Source organism: Halichoeres trimaculatus, unplaced genomic scaffold, assembly GCF_033239565.1.
Source record: "Halichoeres trimaculatus isolate MK-OKI-2021-1 unplaced genomic scaffold, fHalTri1.1 fHalTri1_scaffold_5, whole genome shotgun sequence".
NCBI classification, from domain to species: domain Eukaryota; kingdom Metazoa; phylum Chordata; class Actinopteri; order Labriformes; family Labridae; genus Halichoeres; species Halichoeres trimaculatus.
This window is the reverse complement of record NW_027437183.1, coordinates 16,782,116-16,808,535: the sequence shown is the minus strand read 5'-3', so window position 1 is coordinate 16,808,535 and position 26,420 is coordinate 16,782,116. Positions and strand designations below refer to the sequence as shown.

The 26,420-nt window shown below is 40.9% G+C and overlaps 1 protein-coding gene across 1 annotated transcript in view; it reads left to right on the top strand.

The window, feature by feature from the left end:
- The first annotated feature begins 2,055 nt into the window (after window positions 1-2,055).
- sv2ca (synaptic vesicle glycoprotein 2Ca) overlaps window positions 2,056-26,420 on the top strand; it is a 35,036-nt gene continuing 10,671 nt past the window's right edge. Inside the window, exons 1-5 of the mRNA XM_074670150.1 lie at window positions 2,056-2,136; window positions 2,600-2,809; window positions 10,560-11,368; window positions 22,208-22,388; window positions 23,198-23,349. Coding sequence (XP_074526251.1) covers window positions 10,771-11,368; window positions 22,208-22,388; window positions 23,198-23,349 — 931 coding nt within the window. The 5' untranslated portion in view covers window positions 2,056-2,136; window positions 2,600-2,809; window positions 10,560-10,770. The remainder of the gene's footprint in view (window positions 2,137-2,599; window positions 2,810-10,559; window positions 11,369-22,207; window positions 22,389-23,197; window positions 23,350-26,420) is intronic.

Below are 26,420 nucleotides of genomic sequence, written 5' to 3'. Positions count from 1 at the left end.
TGTGTGTGTGTGTGTCATTGCGTGCTGTTGAGTGTGCATCGTTAACAAACCTTTTCAGTATCTTTTGTAATGAATATGATGCACAGTATAAAATTCCTGACCTGTGTTTAAACTCAGCACAAAAATGTATCAGGAGGCTACATCATGTATTATCTCCTGCTGAAGTATTCCAGCATGATAAAGGTGAAAAAGGAAACTAAGGACTCAGATGGGTGGTAAATAATATTTGACAGAGTTTGTCATTTTTGCAGTGGAACAAGTTTTTCTCGTAGAGCTGGTACACTTTGGCTGTAATGATGTGGATACTAAAAGGCTGAGTGTCCCTTTGCTTGCATCAGTGTGTTATCCCTTTTCCCCCTCACTCTCTTTCTCTGGGAACCTCTTGCAGGTTTCAGAGGCGTTTGGATCTGACATCGCAGGCACACAGGCAGTCACTGTCTCACACTTCATCCAAAGAGCCTACTTATCTCTGAGAGCCTGCTAGGTTATGCAATTATTGTAACAGCATTGTGTAATCTTTGTGTGGTGCTCGTCAATAGCATTACTCCCTCTGCGGTCATTTTTGGTGGACATAAAAAGAATGAAAGTGGTTCTCCATACTGAGACTGTAACTAAAAACCAAGGCCTTCACTTACTGTAGCGGCTACTTTATGCTGTCAAATTAAACTGTACATGAAAATGAACAACTTAAGATGAGTACTGAGGGTGTGGCCATGCATCAACAGAGCCTTACAAAGTTAAATATGAATAGGCCCATGCAATATGGTATGTTGAAACACAATGTATTATTATATGATACAGTTATCCACTGTATTCTAAGAAAATAATAGTATTGGAAAATGACAATATATGGCACAACACAACACCATAAAAGCTAATGCTTATCTCAAACAGCTTAGTACAATATTACAAAATTCAAAATGATTTGGGACAGGATGCCATACTATAGGGCTCAGGGTAATATGACAGAATAAGATAATATACAACAATACATGTTATATGATACACAATCACGCTCTGTGCTATGATACAATACTATGTGATACAATACAATACTGTGGGATACATGCAATTAAGTTCTGTATGATATGCATTTAATACAATACAAACTGATGTGATTGATAGGATGCAATATGGTACTACACAGTTGTACTGGATAGGGTACCATAGGAAACAATATGTTACAATAAGATAAAAATACCAGTTCATTACCTCAGGTACAACTACTGTCTATTTCTTTTTTGCAAATTCATTTTCCATTGCAAATTGCAAACATTTTGTTTCTGTCATATAAATCTTGATTTTCTTTATTCAATTTATGATCCTGATTTTTTTTTTTTTTTTTTTTTAAATATAACTTTTTTTAATCCCTTTTCTGGTGAGTTGCTGGAATCAGCCCGGAGTTAATGTGATACAGTTCTGGAGGTCAGTGTTGCCACAGCCCTATGGTTCCACAGTTCCCATATTTCTAAGATTTGTTTATATGACTTGATGAAATGAAAATAAGATGAAATTTGGGGTTCACATCTATATGCCAGGATAGGATAGGATAGGGCCTAAATTGAAAGAAACACAATAATTTCGTCAATTTTCTAGAAATGTGGGATCACAAGGGCTGACCCCATTTTAGTCAGGAAAACAAACAAACAAAAAAACCTGGAGCTGAGTTAGGAATGTTTTCAGGGGATTTTGAGGATATATAAATTGCATTCTCTCAGTCCTTAAGTTAGTTTTCTTTTGGTGTAGTCAAAAGTGTGCTTGAAAAACATGTTTCATGTTAGCCCTCTCTGCACTCTCAGCATTTTTGTTGGATAACTTAGAAGCTATAGTCAAACGCTGAATTATGGACAACAAATCACAGAATGATTTTTCTTGTCATTTGCTTTAGTGATGTTTCAGTGGAGAAAAGTAAGGATATTGTAAGATGTAGGGTTTTACGTATGCAACCGTGACTGGCAGAGCTACAGCATGTATCTTTCATGACACAATTCAGCAAACCAGCAGGATGAACGATACCGTCCCTGAATGCACCATCGTCCAAAGCTGGCACAGTCACGCTGGAACTTGCAGGTGTTTGTGAGCAGAGCAGGGGCCGTCGTTAAAATGCATTGTGAAGCTTCTGTACTCTGCATCAAGGTGAGGTCCCAGACAGACACCACAACTTCTGTGTAAGCAGTTACAGCAATGAATGAGCATCAAACGGGACAAAAAAATCACTGCGCAGCCAGTATAAAGAGAAACTAGATCCAGACCAACCCTGCAGCTCACACGTGCGGACAATGAAACTTTCTGGAGAAGCGGCGGTTTTGTCTTAAGCCGTACATTTATTATCCTCCTTCAGAAGCTCAGGGTAGTTTGTCCAGTAGAAACAATTCTCCTACACTGAAACTTGTGTTCACTGTCCACGTTCACACGCGTCCGTGCAACTATAGCACGCTTGAGTTTAGCCCTTCCTTATCTGCTCAGCATTCATGCGTTGCGGTGTTCCGCGTCATTCGGTCACCTAACTAGATGGTTCCATCATATGGAATTACCCGCATCACTCAATGAAGTGCAATTATTGATCACGCTGCCCCCTTCTCCCTCTCTCCTCCACCAGCTCTCTCCGTCTCTCCCTCTCTACCCTGAAGTGCTGCAGCGAGGGAGGACTGACTGCATCGAAAAAAGCTCACTGTCGTGCGCTTGCAATTACCTCTGATCTTATTCTACAGTAAAAAGCCCACAAGATTTGTTTTTCCCATAAAGCAAAGCGGAGTTCGATGCAATGGGTAACTACCAGCTCAACCCACTCTTCTCGCCATAAATGAAGGTAAGTGATGACTACTTTTTTCCTAAAACATGCAGTGTGATACTTCCTAGTTGAAGTAAGATCACGTATTTTCAACGAACAGTTTAATGGCGAGCTTTTAAGGGACTAAGAAATGTCGTGCTTAAGGTATTTTAAAAATCACCAACTTAGGCTATATGAAAGTTGTGTTATCTTATTATTAATTCATACGTTTGCGCATCTTTGTTAAAAGTTTGGAGCGTGACCTGGCATGTTTTTTCCTCATTCCCATTGGTCAGTAATACTCATGCAAAAGTAGAAATTGGCATGTTTAAGTAAATTAAAGCCACAAAAATGAACATTAAATAAAAGGGGTGAACTGAGTTTTCTGTTACCAATTTGTACTTTTAACTGTGGAATTTAATTAGCTTAGTATTAGATTGTGGCAACATTTCTGTAAAGCCCACAGATTTTAATAAATCTGATGAAAATTGAAAGCATTTGGTCTATCAATGGATTTACAAACTAGAACTGATAATGAAGTCCTGTGCAGTTGTTTCTGTTTGTGATGATCACAGACTGGAGCCTGGTTCAGAGCAGAGTTTGGGGTTGTGGGTTGCGGACAGTGCACTCTGTAGTGCAATTCAGCCACCTGCCCCGGGGCAGTTAAAGCACTCTGCACTGCCGCCAAAAAGAGTAGAGGATGCTGGAGCAGGCAACTGACTCATCCGTGAACTGCACCTCGAGAGGCAGTGAGCGATTGACAGGCACACAGCCGGTGAACTGGAAAGCTGTGGCAAAGTGCTTTGTTTGCAGTCTGAAGGCTGCTGTAGTGGTGCTGCAGGTTTACACTGAATGTGTCCAGCAATGAAAAAAAAAAGGGTTGGGTGAGTGAGAGTGATTGCAGGTTGCAGGTCTCACTCATTTAGCGCTTTTCTTATTGCCGTCAACTTGATGAAAATTTCTTTCCAATAGGATAAAAAGGATGTAATGGATGAAAGGATCGTAATTCTGAATGTCTATCATCTCTATTCAGATCTATCTCCATGTCAAGCATCCGCAAACCTGTAATTTTGTTGTTTTTCTAAAGTTGATGCACAGTCACACGCTCTTTTGAGAAGACAGATATTCCAAGCTTTTCTCTTTTAAAAGAACTTGGAGTACAAAGTACAGGTCCATGAAGCTGTTGAAAACTTTGAGATCCAAATAACGCATTTTACATTTTTCATATTTTGCAGTGTTTGTGCAAAGCCTTGTGTCTTTTGCTTTCTCATAGATTTTAATTGTTTGAACATAAAGGGTAAGCTCTGCACCAGACAGATGTGTTGGGACATTGTGTTTTTTCCGTACTGGAAATATCAGCACAGAAATCTTGCAAGGTGGAGAGACCATATGTTTGCTCAGAAGATCAAACTGTTATTAGTCTGATAAAACAAAAGCAAAATGGAGTTTACATAATGTAATTCTCTGAGTTGGATTTAACTTTTTGCATTGTGTAAAGACAAAGTATTTATCTTTCAGTTGTGACACCCCTGCCTTTAATTTACGAAGAAATCAAGACAAGCCGTCTGCTTGCTTTAGGATTTCCATCGAGTAGTTCAGATTAGAGATGTTTAAATACACTGGAGAATTTCCTTTTTTGTAACTATGATGAGCAGGGCAGATTTTAAAGTCAATTCTAATATTGATAGAGGGGAGGAAAGGCAGGCGCCAACTGACTGCAGCTGCTCCATGAATCTATGTGATGTAATGTAGGCATGGTTTGCAATCTGTTCTGCTTTTGAAGTTTTATCTTTGATGATGAAACTTGAAATGTTGAATGAAGGTGTCAAAAGAGGCCTAGATGCTTTCAAATATGTTTTAACACTTTATGCATTTCTTATATAGAACCATTCAGGGATATGTCCGTTTTCTTCCTCTCTCTTGATGTTTGTCTCTGTTTATTATTCTGAAATGATACTTCTCATACATCCCCCAACCCCCACTCTCTCTTGTCCTCTTCCTGCTCCTCCGCTCAGTCAGTAATGGCATCAGTGTTTGATGAAATCTCCTAACGGAAGACGTCCCGGGCTACTTTTGCCTCTGCCTCTCAGATGAGGTCATGGGTTCTCCGTTTTGATGGGATTACATGCAGCTCTGCCCACTTAGAGATTGGACCTGCCCATTCTGATGCTAATAGAACAAACCAGCCATCAAGCCGCTGTGCATCTTTGAAAGGGCAGGACGCTGGCAAGCTAAACCTGACTGAGATGGAAAGCACTTGTGGGGCCTGAATAGCAAGGGACAGAAACCGTTACACTGGTTCACTGCATCATTGAGGTTAAAAAAGCAAAAACAAAACCCAGAAAACTAATAATTAGAAAATATTCTGACAACTGTCATTGTAAAATTTAAATGAACAAAAAGAAAAAAAAAAGGGAGCACACGTAGGCCCTTAGTGTTTGGCAACATTCATTTTTTCCCTGGAAGGGCTGGTGTCTGGAGTACTGAACTGCACCCAGCTAAAAAAGGATCTATTGATTTTCCTCCAAGCCTTCATGGAAAATAAAAAGTATATGTCTCCTCCAGCAGTAAATGGTCAAGCACACGGACAAATTCTTTGACCAGAATTTAATTTTTCACTTTTAAACTGACAAACTCTTTGTCCTTACTAATCTATTTTATCTGAACCTACACTGGCACCAATCACTCAGACATTTAACAATGCTATCTTTTTAATGTTTTTTTCCCTTTTAATGCCTTTAGCAGCTTCATTATAGCAGCATTTTTTGCCCAAACTTATGTGCATAGATAAAAACTTTTTGTCACTCTATTCATTTTAGTTTCAGTTGAGTTCAGACACAAGGAAATTTAGGGCCAAGTGATACTTGACTTGGTGTTTTTTAGTATTCTAAAGAGGTTAAACAAAAGGAGGGCCACCATCCATCATGTAGACAGGGTGTATTACCAGTGCAAGGCCTATTTTCAGCACCCTCACATGGTTCACAGAAACCATATATACATACTCCCATATTCTAATTTAAGAGAGCAGTTTTGTCCTAGAACAGTGTGTGTGGACAGTATCCTTATTTTCACATCATTGACTCTATTTTAACAAAACAAACGTGCCTCAATCTTCCCCTCAGTGTAAAAAAAGTGAAGCCAAAATACAACATGGTGGTGAGTTATTAGGGAATTAAGGCATATGAAGAGGGGATATGGCTGGCGAGGTCAAGGGACTAATGTCACACCCCACTAAACTAGTGATAATGGAACCCCCCCCCCCCCCCCCCCCCCCCACCTACACCTGCAGCTGCAGTCCTGGCAAGTTGTGTAGAGGGACTGCAACATAAATGTAATGCACATCAAATATCATAGTGACTTATAGAAAGACAGGAAACTATGAGTCATAGCTCATCCTTGGCTTCACCTTTACCTACAGTCCACTGCCCATAGATTCAAAATTTGGAGGTTGCATGTTGCTATGTCACTTTCCGTTGCCTTCACTGTAGATATGAATATTTGGTTTTCAGGTCCATGTCATTCACTGGAAATTGCAATTTTGTATTTTTGTGATTTTTTTCCCCAAAAAACTGCAAAGAAATGGGAAATTTCTAACCTTGGACATGTAGGGTAATGTGTTTCGGAGGTTGTGACCATAAGATGTACAGTGCCTAAAATAAGTATTCATCCTCCTTGAGTGTTTTACCCTTTTACTGCTTTCGTAAATCAATCATGGTCAATAAAATTTGGCTTTTTTCACACATTAAAAAAAAAAGTAATGTCAAAGCAAAAACAGATTTCTACAAAGTACTGTTAATGAAACACAACTATATAAAGAAAAATAATTGTTTGCATAACTAATCCCTCCTTTCAAGCCAATATTTAGTAGGTGTACCTTCGACTGCAATTACAGCACAAAGTGTGCATGGATAAGTTTCAGTCAGTCTTGCACTTCTGCACACTGCAATTTTGCTCCTTTCTTCTTTGCAAAACTGTTCAAGCTCTGTCAGATTGTGCTGGGATCGGCCATGAACAGCCCTTTTCAAGTCCAGCCACAAATTTTCTCTAGGATTGGGGTCTTGGCGTTGACTTGGCCACTACAGAACATTCATCTTATTCTTTTTAAACCATTCTTGTGTAGTTTTTGCTGTGTGCTTCGGATAATTGTCTTGCTGGTAACTGAATCTTCTCCCAGGCTGTAGTTCTACTGCAGACAGCATAAGATTGTCCCCCAGGATTTCAGTGTATTCTGTAGCATCATTCTGGCCTCTACCTTTGCAAGTCTTCCAGCTGCTGAGGAATATCCCCACAGCATGATGCTGCCACCACCATGCTTCGCAGAGAGGATGCTGTGCTTTTGTTGATATGCAGTGATTGGTTTTTGCCAAACATAACATCTTATTTTAAGGCCAAAAGCTCAATTTTGGTCTCATCGGCTCAAAGACCCTTCTTCCACTGGATCATGGGGCCCTCAGCATGCCTTTTTGCAAACTTTTGTCAAGATCTAAAATGAGTTTTCTTCAACGGTAGCTTTCTCATTGCTACTCTCCAATAGATTAGTTTCTATATGCAAAGTCTCTCCCATCTCAGCAGCTGAAGTAACTCTTTAGAAGTGGTCGAGAGAGCCTTGGTGGCTTCTCTCACTAGTCTCCTTCTTGCACATTCACTCAGTTTACGAAGATGGCCTGATCTTGGCAAATTCACACATGTGCCTTGTTCCCTCAATTTCCTGATGATTGATTCCACTGAAGTTTTTTGTATCCATGTCCTGACTTGTACTTTTAAAGAACTCTTTCCCTGAGTCGCGTTCTTCTGTCTTCATGGTGTAATGGTTGCCGGGACTACTGATCAGCCAGTCTCTATACCCTCTAGACACAGCCGTTTTATACCTCAGTCACTTGAGACACACCCACACCACTCAAGTGATAGTCTTTTCACAAATTGTGAGACAATTGGCACCAATTGGAATAAGACCATTAACTTAAAATAAGGTGAATATTTATGCACATAGTTATTTTTGTTATATAGTTTTGTTTCATTGACTTAGTAGAAATCTGTTTTCACTTTGGCATTAAAGAGTTTTTTCCAAGAAATTTTTGTGTGAAAAAAACCTAATTTTACTGACCATGATTGATTTATGAAAGCATAAAAGGGTAAAACATCCAAGGGGGCTAAATACTTATTATAGACACTGTAAGGGATGGCTTGAATTTTTTTTCAATCTATCAAAGGTAGGTCTTAAGAAAAGTTTTTGAAACCACGGCACTAGACAAGGCACACATCTATCTGACCTGTAAAAAAATTAAGGAAGCAACAATAGGTGAAGTCTAAGGCAGAGGACTTTTAATTTGAAAAGGACAGGCATGGTTTATGAGAATGAAGTGATTCTTTTGTTTACATCCGTTACATTAACCGTCACATCCCCTGCTATCTGGATAACTTAATGAATAATTTTATCTGAAATTTACACTTGTACATACATGGAAACTAATAATGATGCCTGAAAAAAATATAAAATGTATTTTAATTTCTAGTTTGACCCATGTTCCATATTTTATAATTGATGAGGCTGGCTTTATGATCTCCAGTGCAGCCAGTAGGAGAAAAAAACTTTAGCTTCACTTATGAGAGAATATTGTGTTGTCCATGTTTTACAATCTTTGGCTCGGATCCATTTATTAATCTCTTTATTGGGTTGATGTTCTTGACAGAATATAACTGTGGCATCAAATGGTCAAAATAAATTGGTAAGGTTAAGAAGAACAATAGGCTTAAAGTGGAAACCTGGGAGTGAGGCAGAATAAAAGGTGACTGCAAATTGTATGGGTAGGAGATCGTATGAAACAAAACAGAGACAGGTTTGTTTGGGAGTGCTGGTGCCTTCCCAGTTTGATTGTGATTGCTCCCATTGCGCAGGCTGTCTGTGTTGTCAGGGTCTCATCAGCCGCGGTCAGGTGAGGTGGGTCAAGTGTGTGCATGGCTGTCCTCTGAGCTTCATCACCGCTGACAGGAGGCTTCACCATACACTCCAATGATTCCCTGACAGACAGGCACCACCATGATACACCCCATTGGCTGGTTGTTTGGAGTAAAAATGATGTGTGATAGCTAACATGACCTGGAAATAAATAGAACCACTTCAGTGACACAGCAGTGAGCTCTGACGTGTTTCTGCTGGCTGTCAGTGTATTGGGTCATTCAAATTGCTTCACTTGTATAAACTAAAATAAGTTCACATGTGGCAAGAATCCAAGATGTCCAAATGGTGGTAAGGAAACTGTTTGAGAGACTGCATCTGTCTAGGATTTAGGAGAGAGCTCTTCCATCTCAAATGTTGTGCAAGACAAATAAAAAATGGATCATAGCTCTACATGGTGCACTGTTCCTGTAGAGCGAACAGTTTAGAATCTGTCTTTGTAGATCCACCTTAGAGAACAGTGTCTGAGGAATCACCGGTGTCAGTGGAGCCATTAAAAAATTACCGTCCCATGTATGAAGGAGTGTGCTCATAGGCATTGAAGTCGTACAATGAGCCAAAAGGGATTAGTAGAGTCACCTTGAATCAGCAGTGTCATTTTGCCCAGTAAAATTGCATTATGGGAGCTGGAGCTGGCCCAGTGATTTGTGTCCTCCTGACAAGGCTTCAGTGTTCATTAGAGGCTGTGGTGAGCAGCTCCTAGGCACACAGGAACCGCACAGTTCTGACCACACACACACACACACACACACACACACACACACACACACACACACACACACACACACACACACACACACACACACACGCACACACACACACACACACATCTCTGACCATGTCCAGTATTCTCCTAAAGATTTTAAAAATGAGCATTTTAAAATTCTTTCTTTGACTTCTGTAGTCCCTTGAGCATTTCGAGTTTATTTAAATGATTCTTTTGCAAAATAAAACATAATTCATGCCAGAATAAGTATGTGGCGGTAATGCGATGTGAGTGTGGATCACAGTTTGAACGCTTGCATGAAATCATATGACATCACTTGCAGTGGCAGGTTGGGGTCTCCCTCCTATTGGTGCAAAGGGAAAAGGGCTTCCCTTTCTGTGCTGTGAGTGTGCTCTCTTATATTCCCATGACATGTTTTTGACTGTAATCAAGTCCTTTTGTGAGTCCTTTTATGTGGATCTTGCAAATATCTGTGATCTGTTTTTTTGACCAAAGACAGCTGACTGCAGAAAACCAGTGATGTTTTGGAATGATGTGTTTTTCTACTAAAGGTCTGCTTCTCAGCATGCATTTATCTACGCATCTACTTATAACTGTTTCCCCCTTTCTCCTTTCTTCGCACGAATCAAATGTGACAGTGCCGTTCCGGTTGGATCGTCACTTCCATTACAATAAACCAGCTCTTTATTGGGGGCAAATTGATTTTCAGGCAGGGCGTGTTTATTAGCTTCTGTTACTCAGAGATGATCTTGAGTCAGCAGATTTGGCATCTCTGTTTAAAATCTCTCCAAACTAAGTTCAAGTTGTGAAAAAAGGGAGAAAGAAAGTCACCTCAGGATATTGAACATTCATCCTGAATCAAAACTGAGAGCTTCATAGACAAAGAATTTTTTCTCTCCAAATAACCAAAAACCCTGCTGAATGGGTATGAATGACTAAAGAGGGCTTGTGCTGTCAGGTGGGTGTTACTTGTTTGTCTAAGGTGATACATAACCTAATGATTTCTCTCTTTTTGTTTCCCTCTCTTTTCTTTCCTTATCATTTTGTTTGTACTCTACCTCTTTTATTTTTTTCTGGTGCTTCCCCCCTCCCCCTTTCTCTCTCAGCCAGGCTGATGATTGCTGCAGCCATCCTGAGTTATCTCCTGTGGTGAATGCGGACTCAAGAGTTTTCTTCCCAGCTGTATCCCTTGACCTACTGATCTCACCACCTGCAATTCCCCCTTCAGCGTACACTCACCCCTCCTGGCCTTCTTTTCTTTTCTTCTACTTCTAAGTCTCCTCTGAACTCCTCCGAAGACCTACTGTTGGAGCAGAAATGGAGGACACTTACAATAACAGGACTTCCCTGGCCAAGGGGGCCAAGGACATGGTGAAAGAGGCCAAGCGGCATGCTACAAAGAAAGTCAACAAAGTGGTGGACCGTGCCTCGGATGAGTACTCATCCCATCGAAACTACAGTCGATTCCAGGATGAGGAGGACGAAGACGAGGATTTCTACAGGAACCCGCCAAGGCAGGATGGGGAGCGCTACCATGACAACGAAGAGGGCTCCAGCGATGCCACAGAGGGCCATGACGATGAGGACGAGATCTACGAGGGGGAGTACCAAGGAATCCCCTCTGCAGGAGACAGGAAGCATAAGGAGGGTCAGGTAGCCCTGGGGCAGCCTGTGTCGGATGCCACAAGGGACCGTAAAGTGTTAGAGGAGGAGAGACAGGCTGACGAGGAGGAACTGGCCCAACAATACGAGCTGATCATCCAAGAATGCGGACATGGGAGGTTCCAGTGGCAGCTCTTCCTGGTGCTTGGGTTGGCCCTCATGTCTGATGGGGTGGAAGTGTTCGTAGTGGGCTTTGTGCTGCCCAGCGCAGAGACGGACATGTGTGTGCCTAACTCTAGCTCAGGATGGCTAGGTAAGTCACTCTGTGTGTTTTGATGTTGGTGAATGTGCAGTAGTAGTTTTATTGCTATGCATATTAGGGGTGGGAGAAAAGAACGAAAATCGATATATCGGGATTTTTTGTTTGACAATATCAAAATCAGGATTCTTTGTCAACAAATTGATTTTTTCCCCATTCAAATTCTTCATTCAAGTCTGGATTGGAAAAAAGTTACCACTTTTCTCCTGCAGAGGGTGAAATATTTCTCTCTGACTCAGGTGATGTGCATTTTATGGGAAAATATGGCTCCTCATATAGTCTGTAGATATTATCATCATCATTTAACTTTTTCACTTGGTCTGGTTTTAAAAATCAAACTACAAATCGCAAAAACTATAAATATTGAAGAATCGCCATCTAACTTGAATTGGCACCCCAAAAATAGCATACGAATTCGAATAGAATCGAATCTCGAGAATAGCATGTTGTCCCAGCCCTAATGCATATGTATTTTCTTCCTCAAACACTCCAGCTCCTTCTTATACGCTGTGTCTGATTTTACCACTGTCATACTGTCACTTATGCCTGCTCTAGTTTTCTCTAGTTTTGCATGTCTTCACACTTAAAATGCTGCACTGTATCCTTGTGCTGTTTCATATAGATGAGGTGTTTCGGTCCACCGCTCTCTGTGTCTGGATTAGGAGGGAAACTACTATTCCCTGTGTGCACTTTGTGTTGAGAAGGAGTCCCAGCAGTCCCAGTCGCTGCAGGTGTATAATCCATCACCTCAGAGTTGTGCGCAAGGGCTGACTCACTGTGTCAGTACCAGAGAGGGGAGGACATTAATTCTAGCACACAGATTTTAGATACTAAGTGCCACTGTGAGACATGAAAATGCATTAACTGCACTGCAACATCTGATGCAGAAGTGATACCAGGTGGCGTCTTAGAGAATGGAAGTTCTGACACCTTGAATTGTGTTATAATCATACTTCTACTTGTACTTTGAAGATAGGTTAGCTCATTTTTTCAGATAACGTATAGTAATTTTCTTTTTTGTCCATCAAAGGATTGCTAAATATGTCGATTTTTTTCTGTGTGGGACTGTTGTAATCCAAAATACTATATTAATTTGATGTACTTGTAATAATACAGGTTTAGAAGTATGTCTGCAGTTGACCCATGCAGTTGCCTGGGACCCCAAGATTCCCAGGGGCCCCCAAAGCATCTCTTAAAAACTGATTTATGAAGTTCTGTTCAATTGAAAGCATTTCTTTTTCTAAATCTTACTTCACATGCTTCAAAATACATCAAAAGGCTTAATCTTTAATGATCATTTTGGGTACTCCCCCTCCTTTCTTATTCAATGGGCTATTCCATGTTACAACACTTCTGGAAATTTGATTCAGGAAGAAAGTGGTAAAAAACACTTTTTCCCCATTTTTTTCTTATTTTCAACCAAATTGGAAATAAAACAATGTTGCTCTGAGATCTGAGATAAACATATAAGACTTTAAGGATTTTAAGGACTTTATCTAGCCCAGGAAATAGAATAATTTTCTCAAAATCAAACTTTTTGAGTTGGTAATAAACATTATTGTACAAAATCCTTTTTTTGGATACATAACTCACTGGACAGGGGGTCAAATAAAAATACATTAACTTTAAAATAATAGTACCAAGAAGTATGGTAACTGTAAGTATCACCTCTTTCCGTAGATTTTTTTCCAGTTTTGTGTTGTGCTTGATCTTTACATGTTTTTTCTTTACTAAATTATTTTTTCAATATTCACCTATTGTAATGTTTTTCACTTCAAACTTTCTTGTTTGTTACTGTTACTCTGTAAATTCCCCACTGTGGGACAAATAAGCTGTCAATTGACCATAAAAGATTTCAAATCCAGGACAAATAGGACTAGATTATGTATTCACTTTTTTCAAAATCAAACTAAAGTACAAAACTTGAGGAAATGCATTTAGTTGCGTTAAGTTACCATGTACAAGATTAGCACTGTCTCATGCCTTGATTCTCGGAAAGAGACAGTGGACCCAGGGAAGGCCAGTCTAGCTCTGAGGAAGATGAGTTACAAGGACATGGAGGGCCCCATTGACTGGGTTTGCCTTGGGCCCCAAAACCACTAAATACGTCCCTGCCTACATGTACATGCAATTAGTAACCCTTTCATATTCAGAATATTAGCAATAACCCTGTTGCACACGGCCATGAAAACACAAATAACCCTTTTGAAAAACAGAATATGCTCATATTCCGGTTTTTAAAATCCCCCAAATCACCCCTTGTTTACTCCTTTTCTAACCCAAGTATAGGCCTAAATGGATATCCCCATCATAAGGAACATTAATTTGTGTTCTGCGCATGTTCTGTTTGCAAGGAATCTTGGTCTTTTGAGTACAGGAAGTTCGCCATACTACTGCTGCTGCTATTGTTGCTGCTGCTGTTGCTATGGATACAGTAAGAAGAAGAGGAAATGACGCTGGGTTATGATGTTCTTCGTGCGTTGAGATGTTAGTGCGTCGCTGTTTTGATGGGTATGCTATGTAAATAGGAATAGCCCTGTTTGCTCACCCATGTAAAGGGTTATTCTGAATGTTTCACAAACCAGAATATTGACCTTAACCCGAATATTGACTGCATGTACACGTAGCCACTGTCAGATTCTTACAAGATGCTGTGTATGGTGCACCGTCACTGCTCTATCTCTTTCCAAGTATCCATGTAAACTCTTTTCTTCCTCTATAGTCAAACAAAGTCCTGCAGGCATTCATGCTCCACGCTCTGCTACTTCTTGGTCGTGACTCCATCCCTCAGCCCCTGTCCCTCCCTCTCACCCTCCATTCTCTGTGTTCCTCTCTTTTCTTCTTCCATCCTCCCCCCATTCTCCTCTCCTTTCTCCTGCTGATTGCCCCCAGGCTCCTCCCTGTTGACGGGAACATGATTGGTGTGTGTATATATGTGTGTGTGTATGTGTATGAGCATATCCAACATGATTACTATGACCTTGTTGGTATCCATTTGGAGTTTTCCAGAGTAATTACACTTAATTACAGCAAACAAAAAGGAGTGACTTGATGTTGTACAGGTGGCATGGTAATCCTTTATAGCTTTGAGGGGGGCTGTAAAACATTTGGCTGCATTTGATTGAAGGGATCTTAAATTTCAGGTGTTTCAGATGATCTTTATTTAACCACGTGTTCCTGCAGGGATGCGGGAGAATATTTTAGGGAGGGGGCCAGCTGGATTGTTCATGTATCACAAAAATATTCCTACATGTTTTTGGATAAAATAACACTGGCTGGTGGGCTGAGCAGTGTTTAATGTCAAAAAGGTACAGTTAATGAGGGTTTTTAGAATAAACAAAACTATTGTAACGACACTAAAAAACATCATTCCTTAATGTTAACTTGTAGTTTATGCAGCTCAGTCTACTACTACAACTACATCAACCCACCTGACTGGCACATTATCCTCAATGCTATCGCAGTTCTAACCACGTAAGCATCCTGATCACTTCTACTGGTTATCTGAGTGTCTGCAACATCATCCACTCTTCCTCCTTTCCCATAAATTAACAAAGGTGAAGAACAAACTTGTAGTTTTCTGCATCGATTCAACACTTGCAGTAAATCTATGCCTAGCCAAGGAACTGTAAAGAGTAAAAGATATTCTTATTTCATTCCTCTCATTAACTCATCTTAATTGATGTCTCTTTATCATATATACCTTTTTTTTCTCCACTAATTATTATTATTTTATTTTTATTTTTTATTGCCATGGCTGCTCTGCAGTTTCATATTGAGATGTCTAGTGGTTGCAATAGCTTTGCAATCGTGGTTGTATAACTATCACAACAAAATTGGTAGGGCCACTGAAGGATCATGCCCTTGTTTGGAGGGCACTAGTGACTCAAAAGCCGCATTTCCGTACCGGTTCGTCTCGGTACGGTGCGCATTTTTGCGGTGTTTCCACTGACTTATCCCGGGTCGGATCCCTAAAAACCGAGATGAGCCGGCCTACTTTTTTGGGACCCTTCCATATGGGTGCCAGACTGAACCGATCCACTCTCGAAAGGTGGAGCAACACACTGCAGACTGTTTAGTCAAAAGAATCGTCACTTACCCCGATAGAGGCTGGATTTCTCCTGGCAGCACACAAAATGCTGCATGTCTTCCATCTTTGCTCTTTGTTTACTGTGGCGCGTTTTTCTTCTTTGTTGGATGTAATAGCGGGGTAAGCTGCTACGACGTCACGCTATTGTTTACCAGCTGCGGCTTTCAGCATCCGGCTTACACGCCGCCTACCACAAGAGGGCACAGTTTGCTGTGGAAACGCAAACGGGATCAGGCTTAACTGTACCAAACCCTCCCAAACCGTACTGAACCGACCCAGACTGCTTGGTGGAAACGCGGCTATTTTGACTGGTTATGGCTTCATGTAAGAAGATTCCAACTGATATTTTGACACTTCTTAAATTTTTTAATATTGTAGATATTGATTTGTTCCAAATATAAATTCACCCAATAAAACTACTTTAGTAACATTAAATATGTTGGTTTTATCTTAGCTGGTTACTGTAGTTGTATTGTGAAGAACCGTAACACTCATTGCGGCCAGCTGCAGACTGAGCCGGTTGTAATGGGATAATGCTGTATGAAAAACACAAAGGCAAAAATAGATGACTGAAATCCTGATTAGATTACAGCAATCAGTTTGTTCCTACCAGTATACCAGTAATGAATGAAGGCCTGAGAGACAGGGTAGGGGGGGCTGAAATACTGTAAATCCTCTAAATGAGAGTGGATGGTGTGGGAAGAAAGAAGTGGTGGAAAACAAATGCTTTGAGATGATAAACAGGGTACGTGAGAGGAGGAGGGACAGCTTTGAAGGTAGAGAGGAGTAATGGGGAAGGAGGTGTGGGTGGATGGGAGAGGAGAAGAGGCGGATTGGTGGTGTTGGTAAAACAACAATGTGAGGGAGAGGCTCAGCTATCATCTCAGACACAACAGACAAAGGGGACACATCACCCTGTTATTACTTATTTGTTATCTTGGGCTATGGTTATCCTCCTCAAACTCCCTCCCATCTCTCCTTCTAACTCTTGATCTAACATCCATCCCATCCTTTTGGGCATCAACACTTTTCTCTTCTTCTCTTCTTTCTTCTCTGTGCTCTTCTCATTCTTACTTTCTTTTTTCCTCATGTCCCATCTTCACTCTTGCTCTTTTCAAGCTTCATCTCCCTTTTTCCTCTTTTCTGTTGCTGTTGTTCCCCCTCTTCCTATCTTCCTCTCTTCGCCAGCTGGCAGGCTGTGTGGGGCTGTGTGGTCTAGGGGCAGCTGAGCATGGCTAAACTGCAGTAAGATCACAGCATCACTGCAGAGATTCGCTACTCGAGTTGTGCAGCTCCACATTGTGTGGGAGAATGTAAGTGTGTGTGTGTGTGTGTGTGTGTGTGATGGATAGAGAGAATGGGGGAAGTGTGTGTGCGTTTGTCATATGGACCAAACCTGCTGCCGGCAGCAATATACGGCATAAGTAAACCATGTCTAACTGCTCACTCTTATCAGGAGTTCACGGCATCACATGCAAATTATGTACAGTCTTTAATGTAATGAAGGTTGTATCATTACTGATGCTGAGTGACTCACTGTAATGCCTGCACTCGAAGCCTTACAATAGGTTACTTTCATATAGATTGCATTGAAATCCTGCCCCCACTGATATGACTTAAAGATGACAAAAAGCTTCAATCCGTTTTTCTGCGGAGGTGGCAGAAGACGGAGGCACGAATCCGATCAAACTGACACCATGTAGTACAAATGTGATTACACGCTGCTCAGTGTAAAGAAGCTGATGACAGCGGAGCAAAGAGGAAACTAAGGCAAATAAATGAGAGGGAGAAGCAAGGGAAGAGAAATGGGGAGGGGGAATAAAAAGTGAGCCAAGACACTGGAAGGCTGTAGGAGAAAATACTGTACACCTGAGAGGAAGAAGGTTGGGAAGAGAGGTTCCAGTGACAAAGGAGATGGAGTAAGATCAGGAGAGATTAAGAGAAACAGAAAGAAAGAGCAGAGAAGTATCAAACTAACCGAGAAAGCACAGCGTCACTGTACCGAGCACCAGGGATGCTCTCGAACGATAGTATGGTCATTATGAATAAAGGAGGATGGGTGTTTTGTGCGACACTGAAACAGTTTGCAATGCTAAGAGCGAAGAGCATCAAGGCATGAAATCAGAGAAGAGGTCGTGATGCAGCTCAGCGCTCCCACGGCTCTCAGGGGGCTCCTTCTGGATGTGACAGGACAGAAAACACTGCACCAGGGCCTTCCCCTTCCTCCCTGTTCCACCTCTTTCTCCCACCTTACTTGACATTACTGATCCCTCTTCCATCTTTACTTTTTCTCCCCCCATTCATAGCATTTACTCTTTTTCCCTGTTGCTTTCATGTCATATTTGTTAACTCCTATACAAATATTGTTCTTTATGTAACCCATTGAAAAGATTTAAAGTGTAGTTCTGTTTTCTGCTGCTCATTGTTAGTGGAGGTTTATGCGTATGGCGTTTTATCACTGCTTACCTCTCTTGAATTTGTCTCGGGTTTAAGCTGGTGCTGGTGATTTGCCTGAATATTTGTCATTCCTGGAGATGTGTTTTGACACCTCAACAGCGTGTCATTGGGCAAAACCCTTTGTCCCTGCCTGACAAGACACCTGACACATTGTCATTTTCTGATGGCTCTCCAAGACTTCATGGGTCATCAAGTGGAAATGCAGCACTTTCAGATTAAATCTACTCTTCTCTTTTTGGAACTATTTAAGGGGTTTTGTTTCAGAATATGTCTTACATGTCAAGAACCAAGCCCACACAGGTCACAGCTCATAAATTTTAAATTTATATTTTGCTTTTAAAGTCAAGTCAAACTGGGCTGAAGTTTAATGATTAAAATCTGTCTTTCTAATTTGCAGAGGTGAGGTGTAGGACCTTCATTTACAGCCCTGCTGAATCAATGACATCAGCTGGTAGCACTCAGGAAAGAGGTTTCATTAATCAGGATAATATGGTTGATGTTTCTGTGACTTAATCCTTGCATCTGAAATATGTCTTTATTGACAGAATGAGTCTGACCAAAAATGCAGAGACATTTTTGAATGGGGTACACTGTTTAGGTTAAGTGAATGATTGGTGCATGGTGGTTATTTAATAAAACTTAAAGCATTAGTGCCATATGCTTATTTCACATGCTAACTCTGTTAATTTCGTTGGTTTTGTATCTCAAAAACACAGTCTGTGGTAAAGGTTTGATGTGTAAGGGATAATTCCTTAGATATGAGATCTCACTAAAACAGGGGTGGCCAACCTGTGGCTCGCGAGCCGCATTTGGCTCTTTTCCTTCCGGTGTGTGGCTCTTCGATCCATTTATACAAATATATAGTTGTGACTAGTAGTGTGCCGATCAATCTAAGCTATATATGGATGCCAACATTGGGATCAGTTGGGATTGAAACTTAAGTTTCAGTTTCTCTTCTCTAGTACGAATTGAAACACACAAATACCCAGACTTTGTCATCTGTCAGAAATTATGGTGAACTTGTCTTGTATTGTTTTGCAAAGCAATCCAACCATTTATCATGGGGTTATATACACATATGGTGAAAACAGCCCTATCATACAATGATAAAGAATCCTTTAGAAAAGTCCTGGATTGAGACGGCGACTTGGATCACCTTCAAAAATGTAATCACTTCTTCCTTATCCCGTTTTGAACATTTCCTGAAAATTATATGAAGATCCCTTCGCTACTTTTGAGTTATCTTGTTCACAGACAAACAAATAGGCAAACTCTTCCAAAAACACAACCTCCTTGGGGGAGGTAAGAAAAAACAAAACAAAACACCTAAGAATCACCAAATCAAAATCCACAATAGTTTCACTGGTACACTGAGGAAAAGACATTGGAGTGGGGTAGCGAGACTCAATGAGCTATGAGACAATCTGTAAAACAAGACAAAAGTAACACAAAGAGTACCACAACACAGGTAAAAAATAGCAATAAAATATGTGCTCCATGTGTTGGATCAATGTCTGTCACTTGGCTTAATGTGCACTTCAGCATCCCTTTCTGTTAGAGCTCATCCTCTTGTCTTCGTTTCTCTGCTGGTTTTTTAAACAGCTAAGCAGTTTACTATTACTAGTGCCAGGGTGCAAAAGATTTGAGATTAAGCTCCATGTGCTCTCGCCTGATCACTGTGTCAATGAGTCAGTGTGACTGACTGTTCTTGTGGAGAGCTTTTCAACCTTCAATTCTGCTGCAGTGTAGTAACTGCTTGGTTGGTGTCCAAACAGAGACTGTATCGCTCTGACATCACACTGAAAGCGTAGAATGACTCATGACTGAATTGGAAAAAAAGAATTACATCCTTTTCCTGGCACGACAGGTTGATGCTTCACAAACGGTCTTGTAGTCTTTTGGTTATGAGACAGACTCGTAACATTAAGGGATGTCTGCTTTTATATTACACTCCCGAGTTATATTACACCACAGTGTACGACTCTGTGCTGGCTCTGCTGACATCATGCTCAGAGATACCGTGCAGGAAGTCGGACAGAACATCAATAAATTCATTACGTAATGGACTGTCCTGCAAGAGATGTTCTCATTAGTCGATGTTTTATTGCTCTTTACTGAAGGACATTGGAGAAGCAGGAATCAGAGGTTTTGTCTTTCTCTTGTGGTTTAGTCTGTCTTGTAGAAAGTTGGGAACAGAAACTAAATGAAAAAGCCTCTGGATGTTTGGGTGCATGACAATTAAATGGGAGGCCGGTGGGTGTTTGCCTGGGCACCATGTATCCAACATCTCCTTAATGAAGCAAATGTGTACTGTGCATAGACGGAAGACTTCCGACAAATTTAGAATTGAATTTATGGCACCTCCAGGGCGAGTATCTAGATGGCTGCCAAATGTGACAGATAGCTAGGTTTTGACCCCTGAAGCGAAAGAGTCAAACAGATATCAGCTCGCAGCAGAGGAGGAGAGACCTGACTGCAGACATTACAGAGAGGAAATGCATCTTGCTATTAAGATTATCGTAATGGGATGAACAAAGTGTCCATGTGGCTGAGTCATACCACTCTATGACTGCGACTTTCACAGTCTCCTCTTTTTGTGTGAACTTCACGCTCATAATGAACCATCGTGTTTCTGTATTCACATACGTTTGTCTAGATATGGATGGAAAACTGACACAATGTTGGTGAAATACTCTGCTCTCAAGTCTAAAACAAAAACCTCAAAAGTGTTTTTCTGGATAGAAAAAGTCCACATGTAGGTTCATGGAGGCTTCAAATACGCCAAATACGATGTAGACTAAAGCAGTAATAATGGGCTCCTCTCTCCCGAGCAGAATCATGATGATCAGAGAGAGAAATCGATGCTGTTTTGTTGGAACATTGATCCCATTTGTGACGAGAGAGATTAAAAGAGAGCTGCGGGGCCTTTTGTTTAGTCACCTCACGTTACTGTCCACATTTGTCTCTTCATTGATCAGAGCCTGTTTTCAGTCTATTACAATCTTTATTTACTCTTCAAACAGAGAGATTTTCAGTCGGATGTCAAGCACAGAGTCACAGTCAGGATTCTTCACTTCTAAAATCGTATACAAATACAGAAAGCTCTGTTTATAGCAAGTAAAAATAAATGATCTATAAATTAAAGTTCAACTGTTACATTTAATGAGCAACATGTTTTTTTTGCATATGACAGTGGTTAATCTTTCTAATAGTTATGTACAAGTAGTAATGAAAACTTAATGTATTTCAGTGATTCAGTAAAATATTTTTTCTCTATGAGTAAAAAAGTGATTCCCACCAATGCTCTGGTCCCAAGACCTGGTCTAAGTCACCAGTACCAGCACAAAACAAAGAAACCCCCAGCAGCCTTTAGCTACCCAGCCCAAGTAGTTTATTGAGCATACAGAAAGTCCTGCCACCCACAATTTTTCCATCTGAAAATTAAGCTCCTTAAATAAAATGTAGCACTTCATTTATTTGCACTGCAGAGCTCTGTGTCTGTCACCAGGTTGTTACAGTAGCTCTAAAATAAGCAAATGCAACTTGGTTATGTTTAAAAATGCATTGTACATTTAAAGTTCATGTGATCTAAAGAAATTATTTTTTTGTGTTTCAATAATGAATGTCTTGAGTTTGAAAAAATAATACATTTCTTATTTATGGTAAAGTCAAATGTTTTTTGTTTTGTTTAATGTGTGTTTCTTCAACAAATAAGACCGTCACAATAAGAGAAACATATAAATTTCAGTACATGATAGACTTAGCTTTCTTTACAGTGAAAAAAAACAAACAAACTTGTGATTATTGGTATCAGTATCGGTATCGGCCAAAAGGGGTTTCGATATATCGGCATATTGGATATCGGCAAAAATCCAATATCGTGCATCCCTAATTATTTAAGATTTTGGGTTGGTTTGCTAGTAGTTTGGAAAAATATATTAGGCCAGCTACCCCTCTGGACAAGCCTCAGACCCAGAACAGGTCTAAAAGCTGCTGAAAGTTTTCTGAAGCTCATACTAAAGCCAAAGGTGGTTAGTTGCAGCTTGATTTGGAAAGTAGACAATTTTTAGTTAGGTTTAGTTTTTCCACATCAACTCTTTCTTCTTATTACCTCCTAGAGCCTCATACTACTTGTGACTACAGCAAAGATAAGATGATTCAGTAAAGTCAGTATGAACAGAAATCACAGGAGGTCTTTCAGGGCTGGTAATAATTATCTCTATTAGTCTGTGAAATCAACTCCATAACAAAACAATGTGACCCCCTCTCTTCTCTCATATTTCCAGGCAGTGTTGTTTACTTGGGGATGATGGTCGGAGCGTTCTTCTGGGGCGGTATGTCTGACAAAGTGGGCCGCAGACAGTGCCTCCTCATTTGTATGTCCACCAACGGCTTCTTCGCCTTCCTGTCATCTTTTGTCCAGGGATACGGCCTTTTCCTTCTCTGCCGTCTCGTCGCTGGCTTCGGGTAAGTCTGATAAAGTGGAGATCACTCAGGGTCCGACAAGGCGTGACAAGCCATCAGTTTAAATGATTTGTGAAATGTCGATTCAAATGGAGGGCGACACTACGGCACCTCAGAATCTCCCTCTATGGCAAAGGATGGTCACATTATCAAGGAGAGTGAAAAAACATCCACGTGAGGTTCAATTGATAATGTTTCTTTGAAGTCATGCAAGCTGTTTTGATGAATCATAAATCTATTTGCTGATGCCCAAGAATTCACCGTTAAGTGACTTTGTAGTAAGTGTGTTTGTAGTGTACTATTACAACCAATATCCAAGATGTAGCGACCAATATCATCAGTTCACACAACTTCAATGCACAGTGCTACAACCACTGACTCTAAAACTACCTATCGTTTAAATGACACTGCCATTCTCCCTCTACATAGAAACATGGTGTTGCAGTAATTCATTACATCCTTGGCAGCGTAGCCGTCCCTTTAAGAGCTAATTCAGTAATTGCATCTGCAGCACACTCTCCCCAGAGACCTTCAGAGTAATTGAAAAGGCTGTCCAAACTGCCAATGCAACCTGTGCCCCTGAATCATGGGAAATGAAGAATTTTTATGTTGAAAGAAAAAATGCTTAGTTGTGCATAATTTTTGCTTACTAGCTCTCCTTTGAGCTCTGAGCCTGCAGAACGCTTGTTTTTTTATTGGAAAACAATCAAAATTCACTTATCAGAGTTAAAAGGCTGAAAAATATCTGTTAATATTGAAATAAAAACCTGCCTCACATCAGCTATCTGCCTTATTCTCTCTGGTTCTTGTAGGATAGGAGGCGCCGTGCCCATCGTTTTCTCCTTCTTTGCAGAGGTGTTGTCCAGGGAGAAAAGAGGAGAGCACCTCAGCTGGTTGTGTATGTTCTGGATGATAGGAGAGATCTATGCATCTGCTATGGCTTGGGCAATCATACCACACTATGGTAAGATTTTTAAACACCTCTCTTGGGTGTGCAAAGTGTTACGAGTGAGTCCAAAGTTTTCAAATCACACACAAGAATCTTGTCAACATGACTTTGTCTAAAACTCCAGACTACAGGTTAAAGAACTGTAAGGCTTTTCTGTGGATTGTGGGTTGAGGTGCAAGTTTTTCCCGCCAGGAGAATCAATTACTTAAAAGCTCTGAGCTGCAGGCTGTGAGAGGCAGAGGTTAAGAGATTAACGTACGCATGGAGACCATAGAGAAGACGCATGCTGAAAGGGTGAGGGAGGGCCTGTGGGAGAGAGGAAGCTGTGATTTATTGCAATACTGCATTAGATCTCAGACACAGAAAGAAAGGAAGAGGCTTTCTCCTTCTCCTCTGCTCCTGATCACGTTCTTCTCTTTTAACCTGCTGTCCCTTTCTTTTTACTGCCTCCCCTCTGCTTCTGTTTTGTACTCTCACCATCTCTGTGTCTAACTCTGTCCTTCCTTTTATTACCTCTCCTCTCTCTCTCTCCAGTCTCTGTCTCTGCAGAGTGTTCTTCTTGATCAAGCATAATTAGGTTTTTCTCCTTGCTCTAATAGGACAAAGCTACAGCTAGAGGTGATTTATGGCCAGACCGTGCTTTAGCCTACCTGTGACGTCAGCGAGAGGCAGACAGTGTGTCTGTGTGTGTGTGTTAGAGCGTAAGTGTTTGTGTGTGTTGCTGTAAATGGTAGGGTGATGTTTCACTGGGGCTGCAGCCACATACAGGTCTTCTTCAACGGAAATTGAAGACAACATCATCTGACATTGTAAGAGGTCATTTGGGTTGACACACATACATGCTCACCACACATGCACAGTCACAGACACACACTGAAAGGCCCTCACAGATTTTTTAACATGTAACTCAGTGTGATGTTTACACATAAGCACAAATGCACACACAGCAGCTCAGATACACATGTTGAGAAACACACTGATAACTCATAAAAGCCTGGTCTTCATAAGGAAACTGCTGTCAGATCTGCTAATATCGTACCGACAGGGTGACGTGGTCGTGGCCTTACTTTCCTCTTATTCTCTCTGACACTCACTACAACTCTTCTTCTCTTTCTCTGAGAGCAAACTACGTGTCTTGCATACGTATCCAAGTGCTCACCAGTGATTTTTATGTTTTCTCTAAAACACTGCAGTGCCTGTAACCAACAGCGCATTGATGCTGGGACCAAAATGTCTCTCGTAGTGCTACCTTTAGGTCTTTGAATTTAGACCTGGAGATATGTGAAGAGGGGAAATGATGGAAGTGCATGAACACTGTTGTTTAGTACGTCATTAGAGCTCTCATTTATCTTTTCCACTCCCTGACTCCTAATGTCTTTCAAAGCCCCCCTGCCAAACTCACAGCTGGGGCGCTGAAGGAGGTCTGTGCAACACAGACCCTCGTGGCGCTGATGTAGAGCTGGAAGAGTGTACTCACTGCAGAGCGGGCCCACAAGAAGAGTAATCTCATGAGACACTCTTAAGATCTGCAGACTAAAGATGAAGAGCCCCCCCACCTCCCCCCTGTGATTTCCACATTATAGTCAGTTAATTCAATCTCTTCTGCTTGTGCTCAAAAGGCATTAAAATAATAAAATGTTTTCAGTAAACTACAAAATGCACTTGACGCAAACATGAATCATTCAATAATATTTTATTGATTCGAATGTATACACTTATTTGTTAAACAAGGCAAAGCTGGGAGTCAAATGCAGTATTTTGTCTCACAGTAGTATTCTCTTTTTAAGGAAATTGTTGGGCATTAAGGGATATGGGCATATTCACTTTCTGAACAAGCGGTTACTGGGTAGGTTCATACAACTTTCCTTTCTGTGTGCTAAATATAGAACTGCAGCAGTTATTTAGCTTAGCTTTTCAAAAACACTAGAGCCACGAAAAAACAGCTAACCTTGCAAACTGTTGAACTGTTTTTCAGCTCCAGGAAACTTAAATTGACAATCGCCTTCTAACAATTCATTTAGTGGTTCAGATACAGAATAGCTCTGTTAAAAATGTTTGAAATAGGTGTTAAACTTAAAGGGCAACTCTGTTTTTTTTTGACACCTGGACCTAATTTATAGGTGTGTGCATGCTCATATACTCACTCAGACAAACATCGTACAGCTCGGAGTCCTTCAGAAGTTATCTAGATCCAACCGATTTTAGCCGCACTTAGCCGGGGCCACGGCAAGGGAGCTTCAGCGCGGGACATAATCTCTGCAAAATCGCTCATTTCGGCTATATTTTTTCATCCATCGCTATCCATCGTTATCACAAACACACTCCTCTTCTGTTGCCATAGACAAACACTGTCCACAAGCGCACCACCAGTTAGCATTGAGTCGTGGACGTGCTCCTGTTTGTTGTTCTCGAGCCAGCTCTTTGTCTCTCTCCCTCTGCATCCTTCTTTCATGGAGCTCCTCGTCCGTGTACTCAGGCTCAAACTGGTAAGGACAACCGTCAAATTCGAAGTCGTAGTCTGAAGACGGTAGTCGAGCTGACTTTATGATAACACTGGCGATGGATGAAAAAATATAGCCGAAATGAGCGATTCTGCAGAGATTATGTCCCGCGCTGAAGCTCCCTTGCCGTGGCCCCCGCTAAGTGCAGCTAAAATCGGTTGGATCTAAATAACTTCTGAAGGACTCCGAGCTACACAATGTTTGTCTGAGTGAGTATATGAGCATGCACACACCTATAAATAAGGTCCAGGTGTCAAAAAAACGGAGTTGCCCTTTAAGTAAGAAAGATCTTGAGAAATGTTTTCTTTTTTGTACTAAATCTTGACAAGCTTAAAGCTTTTGGTTTTACAGATAAAAGGTAAAGCTGTTCAGCCATTGAAACCAAATACTATATAAATAAATAATGTGCCCATATAAAGTCCAAAGATGATATTTGTTATATTTGAAATGTTGTCTCCATCTAACTTTCTGTTGATCAAGAAACTGACAAATACCTGGAGTTGAGTTTATAGCCTAGCTGCCTGGAACAGCAACATGCACCTGTCTGTGAGCCCTGTAATGCGTAGTGATGTGTATCTTTTAGCC